The 16,902-nt window shown below is 34.6% G+C and overlaps 1 protein-coding gene across 1 annotated transcript in view; it reads right to left on the bottom strand.

Moving 5' to 3' along the window:
- LOC121372382 (E3 ubiquitin-protein ligase rnf213-alpha-like) overlaps positions 1–16,902 on the bottom strand; it is a 196,219-nt gene that overhangs the window by 73,129 nt on the left and 106,188 nt on the right. The window contains exons 36-43 of the mRNA XM_041498686.1: positions 15,667–15,729; positions 14,890–14,999; positions 13,313–13,447; positions 11,859–12,018; positions 6,859–6,932; positions 5,161–5,290; positions 3,685–3,792; positions 870–955 (exon numbers count right to left, since the gene is read on the bottom strand). Coding sequence (XP_041354620.1) covers positions 870–955; positions 3,685–3,792; positions 5,161–5,290; positions 6,859–6,932; positions 11,859–12,018; positions 13,313–13,447; positions 14,890–14,999; positions 15,667–15,729 — 866 coding nt within the window. The remainder of the gene's footprint in view (positions 1–869; positions 956–3,684; positions 3,793–5,160; positions 5,291–6,858; positions 6,933–11,858; positions 12,019–13,312; positions 13,448–14,889; positions 15,000–15,666; positions 15,730–16,902) is intronic.

Here is a 16,902-nt window from a genome sequence, read left to right as displayed (position 1 = left end):
GAATTAAATATTTAAATTGAAAAAGAAAAAAAACCTTGATTTATAGTCATCTGTGAAGCACACATCAATTAATTAGCAGTACAGATGGTAAAACAAGAAACGGCAACAAACATTTTATAGACTATATATGTGGCAACCTGTAATCAGTGGCCACCTGTTTTAAGCGGCCACTTTTATCTACTTCCTTGTGTGACCGCCTAAGACAGGTTTAACTGTAGTAATATACTACTCCTTTATAATGCTATCAGTCTTATAATTCTGCAATGTAAAAATTAAGCTGCAAAAAGAACGCTGTTATACAATGATTTTACCAGTTGCATAAGCTGACAATGTCATTTGAATTACATCAAGTACTGTGCATATAGTGATGTGTAAACTAATGGCCAATTTTTATATTTAATTTTTTTTAAAGAAATAATTACAAATTACCAAATGAAAGTTAAAGTAAAAATTATTTGTCCTAAGTGAGTTAATATTATAAACCCTTGCCATAGGTTCGGGTTTACAACACTAATTCTCTTGGGAGATAAAATATGTAATTCCTTGTAGCTTATTATTCTCCGATAACAAGAGCTTACCAACCACATACTATACCAAATAGGGTATTTACTATTGCTGTTTGTGCTAGCACTGACATCTAAAAGAATCTTAGCTATCATGTTATCATTGATTCAAGTTAAAAGTTTGTTACATTTATTGACACCGCTAGAACACATTGATTATTTCATCATCGGCTATTGGATGTCAAACGTTTTTCATTGTGGAGTTTGATCCTACTGCACAAGCACCTCAGGTGAGTTACTGACTGACAGACATCCTGCTACCGGTCACTGCATGATTAAATAAGTATCTATAAAATTATGTCTTACTTGAAGTCTCTGTGTACTCGACACTTCACGCGGTGTGTCCCCAAGCCAAGGTCAACAAAACGTTCTCCACCAAATCGAGAATAGTACTGGTTTTAAAAATAAAACAGTAAATTATTATTACAATATAATTGTATCTCAATTACTTTGAAATAGGAACAGAGTTAAAAAACCCAAAACCAAGCAAGTGGATCTACATGCTAATAAAAGAAATGGTTAAAAATACAAATTTTCAGTTAATTTGCTTTCTATTCTGAACCAAATACAAAACAAAAGCAAAATCAGCATAAAATACGAGTTTAATATTTTTGTTGTTTAGTAGTTTATTATTATTAATAAACAGAGAATAATACATGTGTGGCCGTTAAGATGCACAATAAGTTGTTTTAAAATGTATCTAATGAACGAAAGCAAGTTTGATATGTTTTTAAACAAGTTGTGAGATAAATGGTATCTAACGGACACAGATATATTATTCTATTTCTTACATATCCTAAAAATAAACAGGTTTTAAGCAAATTTTGACATCTTTTTTGACTAAAAGCTATTTACAGCCATTGCACTTGTAGCTGACTTACGCATCACAGACACATGATTGTCAGATTAACTATTGCATTTTTTTTCATTAGACATGACATTGGTGACCTGATCATCACCTAGAAGAAGCCAATCAAATGTCTTGAAATTTTTAACACACATACATGTGTAAACAACTATACGTTATCAAAAATAACACATGATGTTCTCACCAATGGGTGTGTAAGAAACTTTGTTTATATAGAACCGATAATATACTATCTAACCACTTTACGACTGACTGGTCTATTATTGTAAGCACTGTAAATATTACATGTATATTCACACATGCAGTCGCTGAATCAAGGGCCTCCACTAGATGATGATGAGATTAAGGAATAAAGTAAAATAGAATTATGCATCTTAATTCCAGTGCTGAACATGGAAAGAAAGAAAGAAATGTTTTATTTAACGACGCACTCAACACATTTAATTTACAGTTATATGGCATCAAATATATGGTTACGGACCTCATGTCTATTGAGAGAGGAAACCCGCTGTTGCCACTTCATGGGCTACTCTTTTCGATTAGCAGCAAGGGATCATTTATATTCACCATCCCACAGACAGGGTAGTACATACCACAGCCTTTGATATACCAGTCGTGGTGCACTGGCTGGAACTAGAAATAACCCAATGGGTCCACTGACGGGGATCGATTCTAGACCGACCGTGCATCAAGCAAACACTTTACCACCTCAGTCCTAAGAGATAAACATTAAAATAATATCTGCTCCGTGGTCTAGTGGATAAGCTGTTGGACAATCAAGCTGCATGACGACAGTGGTTCATATCCCGTCACACATTCATTCATCTTTCTCATCTTTCACCCTCTGCCTATCATTCTCATTATCTTAATATAAAAAAAACTTTCCAATTTCTCCCACGATTTCAATCTGTTTCGACCCTTTCTATCAGTTTCTTCCGACTCTGTCTTCTGAGCTGTCCACACCATCGCCTACCTGTCTCAACTTCCTCCATGGGTGCAGTCTGTGTATTTCCCTGCACCCACCTGGCATCCTCGTCCTCTGCCGCTAATAAAGCTGGTCTAACTAACTAACTAACTAACGACCGCCGGTAGTAGGGGTGCATAGTAGGTGGTTACAAGTGCCTCTTAACAATGCCAAAAGTAACTACTGAACACTCCACGAAGTGGTCAGACTAAGCCCACAGCTAAAAAGCTGATGGGGAATGGCAGGTGTGTGGCACAGATAGCCACAAGAGACAAGCACCTGTCGTGGTTGGAGAGATAAGGACTGGGATGTGGAGGTGGGCAGCGAAAGAAGTTGAAAGATAGGAGGAATTGCCAGATCGGGAAGAAATGAGATGGAATTCAAAGGCGAGAAAGGAAAGGGGGCAGTGGGATAAAAAAAGAAAAGAAAAAAGAAGAAGAAATAACCCAATATGGGCCCACCGACGGGGATCGATCCCACACCAACCTCGCATCGAGAGCGCTGTACCACTGGGCTATGTCCCGCCCCCTGAACATGGATGCCAAACAATGCCATTGTATTGCATTTAGAAACTGGTTGATATGTTCAGTGTTGTGATGCACGAACAGCCAGTTTAAAAGAGAAACTAACACATGATCATATAATTATTGTGTAACTTATATTGTTGATTATTTACTGCTGAAAGCACTGTCCTACATTGTCCATTGTATTATAGTTGATCACTATATTCCACCTTGTACGGGTACTCGAGTCTTGTGAATGGACTCAAGTCTTGCTAGACTCGACCCGTGCACTCGAGTACTCGTGGAGACCCTAGCTGAATCCCCCCTTGGATTTTTAAGCAAAATAGATAACAATGACCTATATAATTTGTTTCTTTATACTTATTTTCATGCTCACATCCAATTAAGGTTCAAGCATAGTGTCCTGGGCACACACCTCAGCTATCTGGGCTGTCTGTCCAGAACAGTGGGTGGAGAGAAGTCAGTGTAGTGGTCTTACATCTACCCACTTGAGTCAGTATACTCACTCCAGCTTCAAGTCTGATGGCATAACCACTACACCACTGAGGCCAGCTAGTCTACCTATATAGTACGGTTAATGTACATGTAGATTCAGGGGATCGTTTTAGTGCACACTCATGCAGAGGGTCCTATAAAGACAAAGAAACTTAGGGCTATAATTAACTATCCTACATACTTGTTAATTCTAATTATTAATTTATCAGCACATCTTGTTAATCAAATTAAAAGGTTTAAACACTCAGGCTAAAATGTTAAGATTCTTACTTGATTCAGGGCATCGTACAAACTCTCGTACAGGTTTTCAAGGTTGAGCAAAATCACTGTGTTTCCTGTTTCCATACACACTTTGATGCGGTTAATGTTGCGGCAAACCTAGAAATTGTTTAATACAATACCTTCAAAGTGACAGTTCAAAAAGTAATTTAAGCAGACACAATATTTTCTAATACCCTCATTATAAGTTGTTAATTAGCAATAAGGAGATTGTAGCAGTCAATTTTGCCCATTATATTTATAGGAGAAGTAATCTGTGCTTAGTACAGGGATGTTTACATGGCTTTCTTTCCCAAAATACGACTGCCGTGTAGATACCTTTGTATAGAGCCACTTATGTGTTAAGTGACATGCAAATATGGCTGTGTCCAATAGACCCGGGCACAAATAGATCATTGCATCATTGGGTAAGTACAAAGAAGGCTGTCAACAGTGCAGATCAAAAGAAAACAAGCAATCAGAACAACTGGAGACTGTGAAAATGGCCTTGCATATTATATTACTGATATATATTTAAAACAAAGAAAATTCTTTATTTCTGAACAAGTTATAAAAGGTTAATATAAATATACCACACCTAAGAGTGAATGTTTCAGTCAAATGTAATGATAATGAATGCTATAGATCAGGCAATCAGCAACTCTTTCCCTCCCATTCTTGACTGAAGTTGAGACACACAAAACTAACATAAAAACATATTCTCGACTGTAGTCAAGACGCAACTGGTCTTCGTAAACATAGCTGTCAACATTAATCGGAGTTATCTATCTTGATTCTGTGAATGTTAGAACATATTGTGTATTTTGTTGACTGGTATTCGTATTTTAAGTTGTTATCACAATATCAAAAAGAAAACAAAAAACGATTTAAATTTGTGTAAAAGTTATTGTTGATGTTCCATTTCTCACCATTTGTAGAATTATATCTTTTAAAACATGTTGAACATTATTATTTAATGATTGATGATAACATGTGTGTATATGTATATATAATTTATATAATGTACTCCTCTGATGCCACCGGATGGTGGCTTTGAGTGAAATAAAGTTTGGTTCTGTTCTGTTCTGTAAAGGATGTATTTGCCAAAAATAACTAATAATACTGACTTTGAAGTAGATGATGGATGGGATTACTTGTCATTGATTGAAAGTGAAAATAAATTTGTGAAAGAGTCATAAACAATGATGTCATGGATCATGATCGTAGGGTGTTAAAAAATATATTCTAAAAATATTAATTAAGTTCTTCTGTAAATTTTATTTTGGTAATTAGACTCACTGATATGTCCTCTAAACTATGACACACATCAAAATTGTGATTAGATTAGCAGTTTTCTTACAATTTGAGGTTGAGAAATGTAGGTTCAAAATTACATATTTCACACTGGAAACTTGGGTCAGTGATGACGTTTTCTAGTTGTAAAGCTGGGTGGATAAGAGTTAAAGTAAAGTTTAAATAAATCATTACCTGTGTATATTCTTGGTCTTTTGGGAAACTGCTTCCAAATATTGTGACAACTCTATGCTTGCTTAACATTTGTTGTAGTATTCCAAGAGCTCCATAGTTCTCGGTCAAAAGCAGAAGATAACGATTCTCACTGAATAAAATAAATTACTGTATTACTATATTTTACTTGAATTGGTGCACTTAAAATTGCATATGAGTATATTATTTAACCATTTAAAACAGATCATCCACCACAATCTTATTCTTGTGATATGCTATTCCTTTCTCACTGATAACATATTTGTCAGATTTAGGGATAGGACATATAGACAGGAAATAAGAACCCCAATGGACAAGCACTGTGCCAATTAGTAATTTATTTTTCTATGCATATGATTAAGAATTTCCGAATAATCAAAACACAGCAATCTGGCTAAAACTTTTAACTTCAGTTATTCAATAATAGTAGGATTACAGATTACCTTCTATTTATTTAACCACAAAAGTTAGTATCAATTCAGTTTCGTACCTTGATATGTACATAAAGATTCAAAGCGACACTGATCAACAAACTAAGCTGTATGACAAAAGGGATGACTTGATGAAATCTCCAGTAAAGAATCTTCTTGGAAGTGGCTGTCCTGGAATCAACCACTATTTTGCCAAATGTCCATTCGACTGCACTGTGCAGAGATATAATGTTTGTTTGTTTGTTAAACAACACGACTACAGCACATTGAATCATTGGCTATCACATGTCAAACATTTGGTAATTTCAACATATAGTCTTAGAGAAGACATTCACTACATGTTTCTAATAGTAGTAAGGTATCTTTTATATACACCATAACACAGACAGGATAGCACATATCACACTCTTTGATATACCACTTGTGCTGCCCTGTACGGAGTGAGAAATAGCCCAATGTGCCCACCGATGGGGATCAATCCCAGACCGACCGCGCATCAATTCGAGCGCTGTATCACTGGGTTATGTCGTTCAGATTCAACTTTCCAATAGTATTTTTGTCCTTTATCTGGAGCAATATACCTTCGTGCTCCAGCTTTTGGTGTCTATATATGACAGTTTCTAAAATACCTCATTGTATGCAGCTTTGACACATACAGTGTACCATATCATTCTGGTACAGATGTTGTTCCATCAGGATTATGATGTTCAGGAACTCCTGAGGGCATTCAAAACATTTTATAGTAAATATGATGCATCACTGACCAAAATAGTGGCTGATGTTGTTGAATATTTTGACCGTGTGCATACTTTTTCATTTCTTTGGTAAAACTCGATCTTGCTCATTTGTTCATCGTTTTACAGACCTGACAGCAGTTTCGCAAACACCTGATATCATCAGTTTTGACAGTGATTCGTAAGTGCATGTCATCACAGCTATATTTATTCCAATTAGCTCAGTCTTGTGATTGTTATGATTTAGTATGCTAGTCTGGGAGTGACAGTACTCTTTTGAGCAGTGCAGGATCTTGTATTGTCCAACAAAGGATCTTCTCGAGAGTGGCTGTCCTATAAAGATTCTAGGCAGAGATTCATGAAACCAACCACTATGTTGCCAAATTCAAAATGCATTGTGCAGAGATTCAGTCTTGACTGTGAATAATGGGTTAGTTGATTAGATTTGATGTTTTTATAATTAGCTGCAGAGTTTAACTTAGTCAATGTTAAAATGCATTATCTACATTATCTACCTTCCAGTGCCATCTCCAAAGAGAGCTGCTTCTATCAGACCAGCTGTAGTGTTGACAGGATCATTTTCATGTTGCTACAAACATATAACCATTCTGTTAAATCATAACTGGATCATTATAGAGAAATAATATCAAAAGGGTCATTCTTAAAACAAAAGAAAATATTTTAAAATTTCTAAACAGTTTTAAACATGTTTAAGTTAATAGTAGGGCTCGAACTTAAGACGTTGTTACAATAAAGGGACCAAATCATACATCAGTATGTTATGCTATCCTACAATGAAATATTTTGGCCCAACACATAACTGTTTGGTTTGTGTCGATGCATATACATCACACCTAACTATTTGGAGTATTTAAGGTATCTCATTTCGATAAAAATTGCACACTGAGTCAATTAGTGGGTCAAATTAAGGTACTTTATGTCGTTATAGATTTCCATTTTAATTTTCACTGAAATCATCCCTTTCTTGTAAAAATATATTGAACATATTTTATGTTAAAATGACAGTGGTTTGCAAACAATTCAATTCTCTTTAACATGTGAGTTATTTTATACAAATTGGTTATCCGGCGCAAAAGCTATTACAATTTATGTAAATGTACTAGTTTGTTATGCTTTTTTTTGTCTATACCTCATACTATATGGACATCAAGTCTTTAAAAATTAAGTGAAATTAAATTATGTTGAACTGAATTTTCTCACAAATACTTGTAGTTATGATTTAGGAATAAAAACTGCAATATGTTTTAATGTTACAAACATTTTACAAATTAAGGCATCTGTAGTGTCTGTAACTTGCCCACAACTAAGTAATTGAATGTCAACAGTAATACCAATAAAATATAGATGCAGGGGACAATATTTCTAAATCTGAGGGAACCGGAAGTCGGTTCACATGGTTTTTACCTAGGTAACCAATTGTTCAGTTACATGAATTATATTTGCGAAACCCGTGGGTTACCTGATCGGTTACCTCAAAATTACATTGAAATTATATTTTAAATACATAGTTTTTAGCTGAAACATAAAGTTAAAACAAATACAAAAGAATACATTTTACCAAAAAAAATGTCTTTAATGCTTGCTAAAGTTAACAATATTATAAAAGAACTGAATATCAGCCCCAGTACTGAAACAAAATACAGGGGCGTAGCCAGATATTTTCTTAGCATTACGCACGCCAAAGGCGTGCCCGAGCGGGGATATTCGGGGGGCCTCACCCTGTGAAACGTTTGAAACTCATGACACCTGTAGATGCAATCTGAGCCTTTAATTTCAGAGGCATTTCTTTTTTTCGAGTCAATTTTAAGAGGATATTTTACAGAACAATTACAAACAGCCTCAACCTATTCCCGGATTTTGTTTTTGCATTACGCACATGCGTACTGTGCGCAATGGGCGCTATACGCCTTTGAAATATATACATAATCATTTGGAGGATTCCTTTTTGCGTTTTGCAGTGGCTATGCTACTTTCACTTTATCGATGGTACTTCTATACTACAGTGACATTCCAAATGTTTGTTTTTTTAAAGTTCATTATGCAATGTTAGTATTTTTCAATTTTTGTGACACTTTTGGATTCCTTTTTACGTTAAAACTATTTTTAACATATGTAAAATTTAATGCAATCCAATATTATGTCTACATATATTCCTTTAGAGATAAAATAGCAGCAGATAATTTAGCCGTCCCCAGCAGTCTGAGCACATTTCTTTAAAACTTTTGGCTCGACTCTATACTGAACATTTACTTTAGACTGGTTGCAAATTACAACTGTTGAAATATAACGTTGTTTACTGATTTGCTGTGCATCAAGTATCTAAAATTCAGCCTAAAACATTTGTCGAAATACTAGTAATATGTCTGCGTGAATAAACGTCCTATAATCATGAAATTTGCAAGTTTTAATTTTTGAATGTTTACAGGTCATGACGTAACCAGTTTGTGGTTCGCATAAATTTAATTTTGCGTAACTGACACACGAACAGAACGGTAGTTCGCGTGAAATATTGTGCCCTGTAGATGTAATATGAATATGATATATTTTTGCAAATTACCATTTTATTTCTCTTTTGTTTTAGAGTTTAAGATGAAATTTGAAAAAAACCCATTTCAGTCAAATCTTTTCTAAAATTTACTTTGACAAACAAGTCATATATAGTAAAAAAAATAAGTTACACTGAAACATCATAGAAGTAGCAAGCTTAATACTCATGTGAAATGTTAATATTTTGAAAATAAATATGTTCAGTTGATTGGTTATGGACATTACCAGATGTCACATACGACCATGAACAATAGATTTGCAACTGATGAAATGGAAACCATTAATAATCATCTCAAACCTTCTAAAACTGTATTTTTTAAATATGGGAAATGTTATTAGTTTCGTTTCAAACCTTTTATAGTTCTATTCAAAGTTGAATGATTTTGTTCAAATTTATGATTACCATTGGGTTTTAACAAGGTTACTGTTTACTTGGTGTTAACAAAAATACAATTTATTTTCTAACTGTTTCATGAACATTTTAAACTAAAGAATGCACATTATTACTTTATTGACAGTATATATGTTTACATACTGTGTATGTACAGTAAGATTTTATATCTAAGACCCAAGTTTTGTTCGGTATTGTCCATAACCAAATATTACCGACTTTACTATTTCAGGTTCTTTGCCTTTCTAAGTAAATCAGTATATTGTGCCTTAAAATAACAAATAGTTGGAAATGGAACTATAATTTAAAAATATCTCAACATAACTGGCAGGTTTTTTTTTTTTTTTATCTCTTACATTCATAATTCATTAGTCATGTTTACAGCCCGGAGCCCGAAAGTTACCTGGAGACAAAAACAGAACCCGAATGTTAATGCAGAGGTGTACCTTGTTCATATCTGGCACAAAGATACACCTCGGCATGACGTATTTATATATGCTAAAAAAATAAATGTAGGAAATTTTCGAATTTTTCATGTTCGGACTGTACATAACGAAATCTGTATTCACCGTCCAAAGAAGGAAATGTCAATAAGTCATTAAATATGGCATATACAAACATGGGATTTGACATGAGGATACATCTCAATACGATGTATTTAAATATTGGGGGGGGGGGGAGGAGTGTAGAAAACAAAAATAATTTTTAATAACGTTTTTCATCTTCGGGTGGAGTACGTCACGAAAACATTTCTCACTGAACGAAGACCAAAACAGAACCCGTATGGTAATGCCGAGGTGTACATTGTTCACATCTGGCACAAACATACACCTAATTATTTATTTAAATATATAAAAACAATATATATACATGTATATATATACGAGGTATCAAAAAGTTCCGAGACTACTTCCATAGCACGCCAACAGATGGCAGTACGGGGATGCGCGTGCTGTGGGGATTAGCAGTAACTATCATCAGGCAGTCTACCGAGTGGCGTCATTCTGTGAACATCTTGTGTTGTGCTACAGGAGTTTTTGTGACTATGTCCACGGGCACATTTGCGATGTCATCATGGACTGCAAACTAGAGCAGAGAGAGAACATCAAATCCTGCGTCAAACTCTGTAAATCTGCAACTGAGACTTTTGACATGATTCGTCATGTGTATTGCAATGAAGCAATGAGTTGTGCGAGGTGTTTCGAGTGGCATGCATGATTCAACAGTGGCAGAACATCACTGGATGACGACAAGAGGTCTGGGCGACCTTCCACGAGCTCAATCCCCGCATGCTATCGTTTTCTTCGACATTCATGGGGTTGTTCACCGTGAATTCGTCCCCAGGGGCCAGACCGTCAACAGCAAGTTCTACTGCAATGTTCTGAGGCATTTGAGCGAGGATATTTGGCGGAAATGGCCTGAACTATGGCGCGAGGGCAATTGGGTGCTTCATGATGACAATGCACCCTCTCACCGAGCAAAAAACTGCCATCAGTAGAGCACAATGACTTGCTAAGGAATTGGCCGTTGTTAAGTTTGAGCCCTGTAATAGCATAAATTTTACAACTATATACTGGTGAGAAAATTAAATGTTTCATGCCTAAGTACTAAGTAGATTCTACTGCTTTCAATACATATGCAAAAACTTCAAAAAATCACATTCAAGTCAATTGGGGAACAGCAAGCAATGTTTGCTGATTGACACTGACATGAAGTGATGTTAGTTAAATAATTACATCACAAATGAAAGTTCACAAGAACATTAGTTTAATTATTCAACTCTAACTGCCAAAATAAAATGCCTGATTTTTAGTATATCCACTAATGGGGAATGATAGATTCCCTATTGCATCATCACTTGGGGCCATTCATTATTCAATGAAATGTAGGATTCCAATTTTGAATTACAAATGGGTGATGGCCCTAAATATGTTATGTCCCCCAAGCAATTCTATCACACATTGAACCATTTTGAAGCGATGATAGACTGAACTGGAAAATGAGATATTATAACAATGCAATATGCCCAAAATGGTAAAACCCTTATATTCCCAGTATCAAGTATTAGCGGCATGATGTGTATACGGTCCTTTTCAGTCATGGCAAATTAACATGTACTTACAAAGTCAATGTTTTGCTTTTTGCAGAATTTCACACCATGTTTTCACAGCATTGTGTTGACTAAAGAAGTCCACAATGACGCGGGCTAGTAACGTCATGCTGAAATATCCCACCATTTGCTGTCATGAAAGTTAACTCATGCATAATCAGGATCTGTTCTTGGTACAACTGTGCAATGAGGCCTCAAGATCTGTACATCTGTTTTTTGCGATCTCTTCTCACACCATGACATGTCCACCCCCAAAACAATCATGACATGAACTTGCCATTTGACAAGTGTGTGAACTTGCATTTTTAATGTGATAGACTCAAGATCACTTCGTATTAATGTCACATTCAGCAAACATTTCTTGCCACTCCCTGATCAACTAGAATGTGATTTTCCCATGATTTGTTTTCTGGATATATATATATTGAAACCAATAACTTGCTAACCTTTTCTCGTTTAGATACAGTAGTAATCTTGTCTTTGAAGATTTCAACAGGATCCACAGTATCGAGGCCACCAAAGTTTCTACGTACTGAGTGTTCCAGCTGGTGCCAACAGAGGGGACGTGGCTGCTGTGCAGCAAATGCATACACCATCTTCACCAAGCTGAAATATTTTTAATATTTTTTTATTATAAAATTGTATTTTTTTCCATTTTTCTTTCGTCTTTAATAATTCACCTTCCCCCATCTCAAACATAAATAAGACTCACAAATCTATCGCCATATTTTCTTCATAGAAATGAAATTGGTTTAGGGCATGCTCATTGTATGCAAATTTCAAAGAACGCCATATCATTCTGGGACAGAAGCTGTTCCATTGAGTTTATGATATGTCCAGGGACTGTATTCTAAGTGCAGTGCATTCAAAAAGTTGTATGGTAGACATTTGGAGGCTGTATCTAATAAATATGATGCATCATCGACCAAAATGATGACTGATGCTATTCCATATTTTGAACTTGTGTATAATTTTTCATCTCTTATGTGAAACTTGCACATTTATTATTTTTTCCTCGTTTTATATGACAGACTTGACAGCTATGGTGGCAGTACTCATGACAGACTTGACAGCTATGGTGGCAGTACTCATGACAGGCACAACCAGTGGGGCTGAATATGCTCATCTTTTACGAACACCTGATATCATCAATTATGACAGTGATTCATGAGTACGTCATCACAACTACATCATAGAGCAATCAGTTTCAGGTTAACTGTACCTAGCTGATTGGATTGTATGCGTCATTATCTAGGAGTAGTATATGTCTTTAAATCGATATCACACATGCATGTTATTGGTGTGTTATCATAATTTTTTGTTTGTTTTGTTTAATGTCACCACTAGAGCACATTGATTCATTAATTATTGGCTTTTGGATGTCAAACATTTGGATCTTTTACATGCACCAGACAGGAAAACACATACCATGGCCTTTGACCAGTTGTGGTGCCATGGTTGGTACGAGAAAAAACCCCATCAGTTGAATGGATCCACTGAGGTGTTATCATAAATAACAAATGATATTCTCACCAAAGGGTGTGTAAAGAACTAAAGAACTATTGCTACAGTAGCAATAATAATATATACAAAGTTTAATATCATCTAAAAACATATTATCTATATTCCGTTCCATCCTCCTACAAAGTGTTTTTGTAAATAATTTCAGTTTTGTCTGACATAAGTAGAAAAGTAAAAGTGTTTTGGAAATAAGAAAAAAAAACAATTTTGTGTCTAATTTAGAAAACAATCGGCTTGGAAATAAATAACATGTAGTAAATAGCATAGCATGAAAAAAGGCATTCCCCGTGGGACAGACTATAGATTTGAATATTCAACAATTGAAGAACTTAAACATGTTTGCTTCAAAAAACCTAATTTCATTATGCAATTAACATACCTGTAAAAATCCCTCAATCCAAAGAATTCACGTTTGTGAAGATTTTCCTCAAACACTGCTTTATAAGCCTCGGCCAACTCGGGTAAAAGTACACTGATACTCTGCAGAACACCTGGATTGCTTGCACATATTCCTCTGTTAAAAAATGAATGCTACAGCATTTAAAATAATATTCTTACTGTGTGGTTTGTACATATGGTATGTCTTATTTTGTGTGTGTGTGGCGCGTGTTCTGTGTATGTGTGTCTGTCTGTATGTGTGTGAGTGTGTGTATATATATATATATATATTGTCATGGTTGTCCAACAATGTTCTTAACTGTGTGCTGTCACATGGACTTTTCTCAAGTAATTTTAATATTGGACAAAACAGAAAATTTATTTTTACATTTAGTAGTAATTATTGGCATATTTGCTTGTATTCTGTAATGTCTGGAGCTATGCCATTTATTATAGTTATTGTTTAATGAAATTCTTAGTAGTGCAGTTTGTCGTGTCGCGCACTATACACAAAAACAAAGTTGCATAACTATTGTTATTAGTGATCGTATGCACAATGCGAGCTACATTTAATTGTATTTCATAATAGTATGTGTATAGTGTATGAAACTATGTTTGTAAATAGTCGCCGTAATTTATTTATGGGATATTAGTATATTACGATCGCTAACTGTGTTAATTTAATGCTTGAAGTCCGTGTTTTGGCCTTGCGGTTTTCGACTTTATTTAATTCCCAGATTCCTGTGCATATAAAAGCTATGACACAATGTTGACATTAATATTATTGATGTAGATATTTCCTTAATTGCAAAGTGTGTGTACTTACACACTGAAAACATCCCATGGGCTCATAAATAAACCTGGGATAAATTTCCATTTGATCGACTGTTTTGACATGGCAGTTTGACATGTTTTGTCAACAGACGTCACGGTTGGTTGTTCTCTCGCTCATTCGCGGTCTGACAAGCAAACATTAAAAGCATGTCCCCGTGTCCAACTTTACATCTTTATTATATTACATACATTTAAATTGACACTGAAATAATTTAAACATTTCTAAAGTAAATTTTATTATATTACTATCTCTATTTAGTTAACATGCTTTATGAAAGTAATATTTACAAGTAACCATAAGCTGCAGTGAAGTTAACATTTATTGGATACAATTCTCACTGGTTTGATATAACTAGAGCTGAAAGGAAGAGATCTATCTATATGTTGGAAACTTACCTGTGAACATTAAGTTTATTATCATTTACTCATCACCTTTAAATAAATTTATAGTTCTGAAAACTGGAACACTTCGTTTTTGTCATCTGTGGATATTATTTGTATTCTCTGGACTTTGTCGATATCCTTGGGACATGGCCACAACAATATATATATATATATATATCTGTGTGTGTGTGTGTGTGTGTGTATGTCTCCATGTGTGTGTCGGTCTCTATCTCTTTCTGTGTCTGTCTGTAAGTGTGTGTGTCTGTCTGTAAGTGTGTGTGTCTGTCCGTCTCTGTGTGTGTGTGTGCAGGCGCAAATCATACTTCATACTCTCAGGAAAAAAGTTCTCAATACACTTACTCTGCAGATTCTAGAAGTTCCATCTCATCAGGAACCTCTCTCTGGACAAGAATTCCTCTGTTCATCTTGGCCGGGTCTAGAGCCCAGTTGGAAATGCCAATAAAGGCAACCTTGAAATATAACACATGTTATTGCCATCTGTTATCTTTACTATAATTTTCCCCATCACAACTGGTATTTTAAGGGCTGTGCATCCTGTCCTTTCTGTGGGGAAGTGCATATAAAGGATCCCTATATGCTAATGAAAGAATGTAGCGGTTTTGTCTATGACTATATATTTATTGTAAGAAGAGTATGAACTACATGTACCTCAAGTAGAATTTGAACCACGGTCTTAACTACTTGACATGAAAGCTCATTTAAAGTACTGGAACTTACTAAAGGATATTCAAGATAAAATGGTTGTACTTTACTAGTGTGTAAAATTCAAACACAACATATTTATACAAAAGAATCTGTCCTAAAATATGTGGTGATAAAACAAACATTTTACCACTACAAATTTTAAAGTGAAAATGCATTATAGTTTAACTTAAGCAAAGAATAGTGCATGTTTTGTAATGACATAATGAAGCCAAATGAATAAAGTCCTAATAGGGTTAGCCCCTAATTTAATCTGTGGTCGTGCATATTAAAATATGTTAATTACCATTAATTGCTATATATTTAATTTGTTATACGTAACATTTTAATAGTTTAGAAGAAAAATATGAATGCAACTAATTAGTAATGATATTGTTATCATGAATTTGCATGTACAAATAAAATATTAAAAACCTTTTTGTATGGCTCTGGTGTTTCATCCCCATGGCATCCATCTTCTAACAATGGGTGCAGAGTCTACAAAAAACACCACCACCACAATTACTCAAACATGTTTTTAAAAAGTTGTGTACAATCTTAGGAAAGACTAGATTGCTGAAGAGTAAAAACATAAATCAATACTGATACTTTAAAAAGTAGGTAAAGGGAACATTAATCCAGCACCAGATTCCTATAACATTTGAAATACATTACATAACCCCAAATGTTTCATTTAGAGCATAGTTCATAATTACAATATTTTCCATAGTACACATGTAGTTTAAAACTGTTTCAAACAATTTAAGTTCCTGTACATTTATTAATAACTTGTTCTCATATCTGTGTTTGGGGTTTGATGGTCTGAAGGCATTTAGTTTATGATGTTGATAGTTTTGAGAATGCCATATAGTCTCTATTTGTACTGAATGTGTCACTTCTTTAAATAAAGATTATTATTATTATTATTATTATTATTATTATTATTATTATCATATGAGAACAACTTTAAAGAATATAACTTAGTGAAAATGTATACCAAATATTAAAACATTCACTTAACCAAATATGAAAGTTAAAAAACTATTGGAAAAAACTTTTATAAACAGTTCCAAGTGACCTTTTCTTGCCTTGACATTATAATTATAGTACTGAAGGAGTGCTGCTAAAAGACTCATCTGGTGAACAAACATACCAAAGATGGAGCCATCCATTAAAATGATTAAGAGTTAAAAGCAATTTCAGCATCTTTTAACTAAGGTGGTAGTGCAGATGAAGACTCGTCTATCAAAGGATTTAAGAGCTAAAGGCAATTTGAGAAACATGAATCAAATGTCAACCAATTTTTAAATGTTTTTGATGTTGCCCTAGTTGATGCCAAAAGCTGGAGAAGAATTAGGTATATTGCTTGACATAAAGGGAAAATTGACTATTGGAAAGGTGATGTCATCCCTTTTTTCATAAATCATACTTAAACCATCTTTATACATATATATGAAGACTATTCAGTTATAGCATTTATACAAGTAGATAGAGCTGTGTGGCATTGACATTTCAGGTTCCGTATCCGTATTTTGGGGTGATATTTACCTCACTATTGGTATCAGACCCTCGTTTTTGAAGTGTGCAAGTGCAATCGCCCTCGTACAGTGCATGTAATTTGAATCTGACAAGTGTGAAAAACAATGCACGTTGCACTTAACCACGCATGTA

The sequence above is a fragment of the Gigantopelta aegis genome, chromosome 4 (assembly GCF_016097555.1).
Source record: "Gigantopelta aegis isolate Gae_Host chromosome 4, Gae_host_genome, whole genome shotgun sequence".
Taxonomy (NCBI): Eukaryota; Metazoa; Mollusca; class Gastropoda; order Neomphalida; family Peltospiridae; genus Gigantopelta; species Gigantopelta aegis.
Note: the sequence above shows the minus strand (reverse complement) of the source record. Positions and strands in the feature narration are given on the sequence as shown.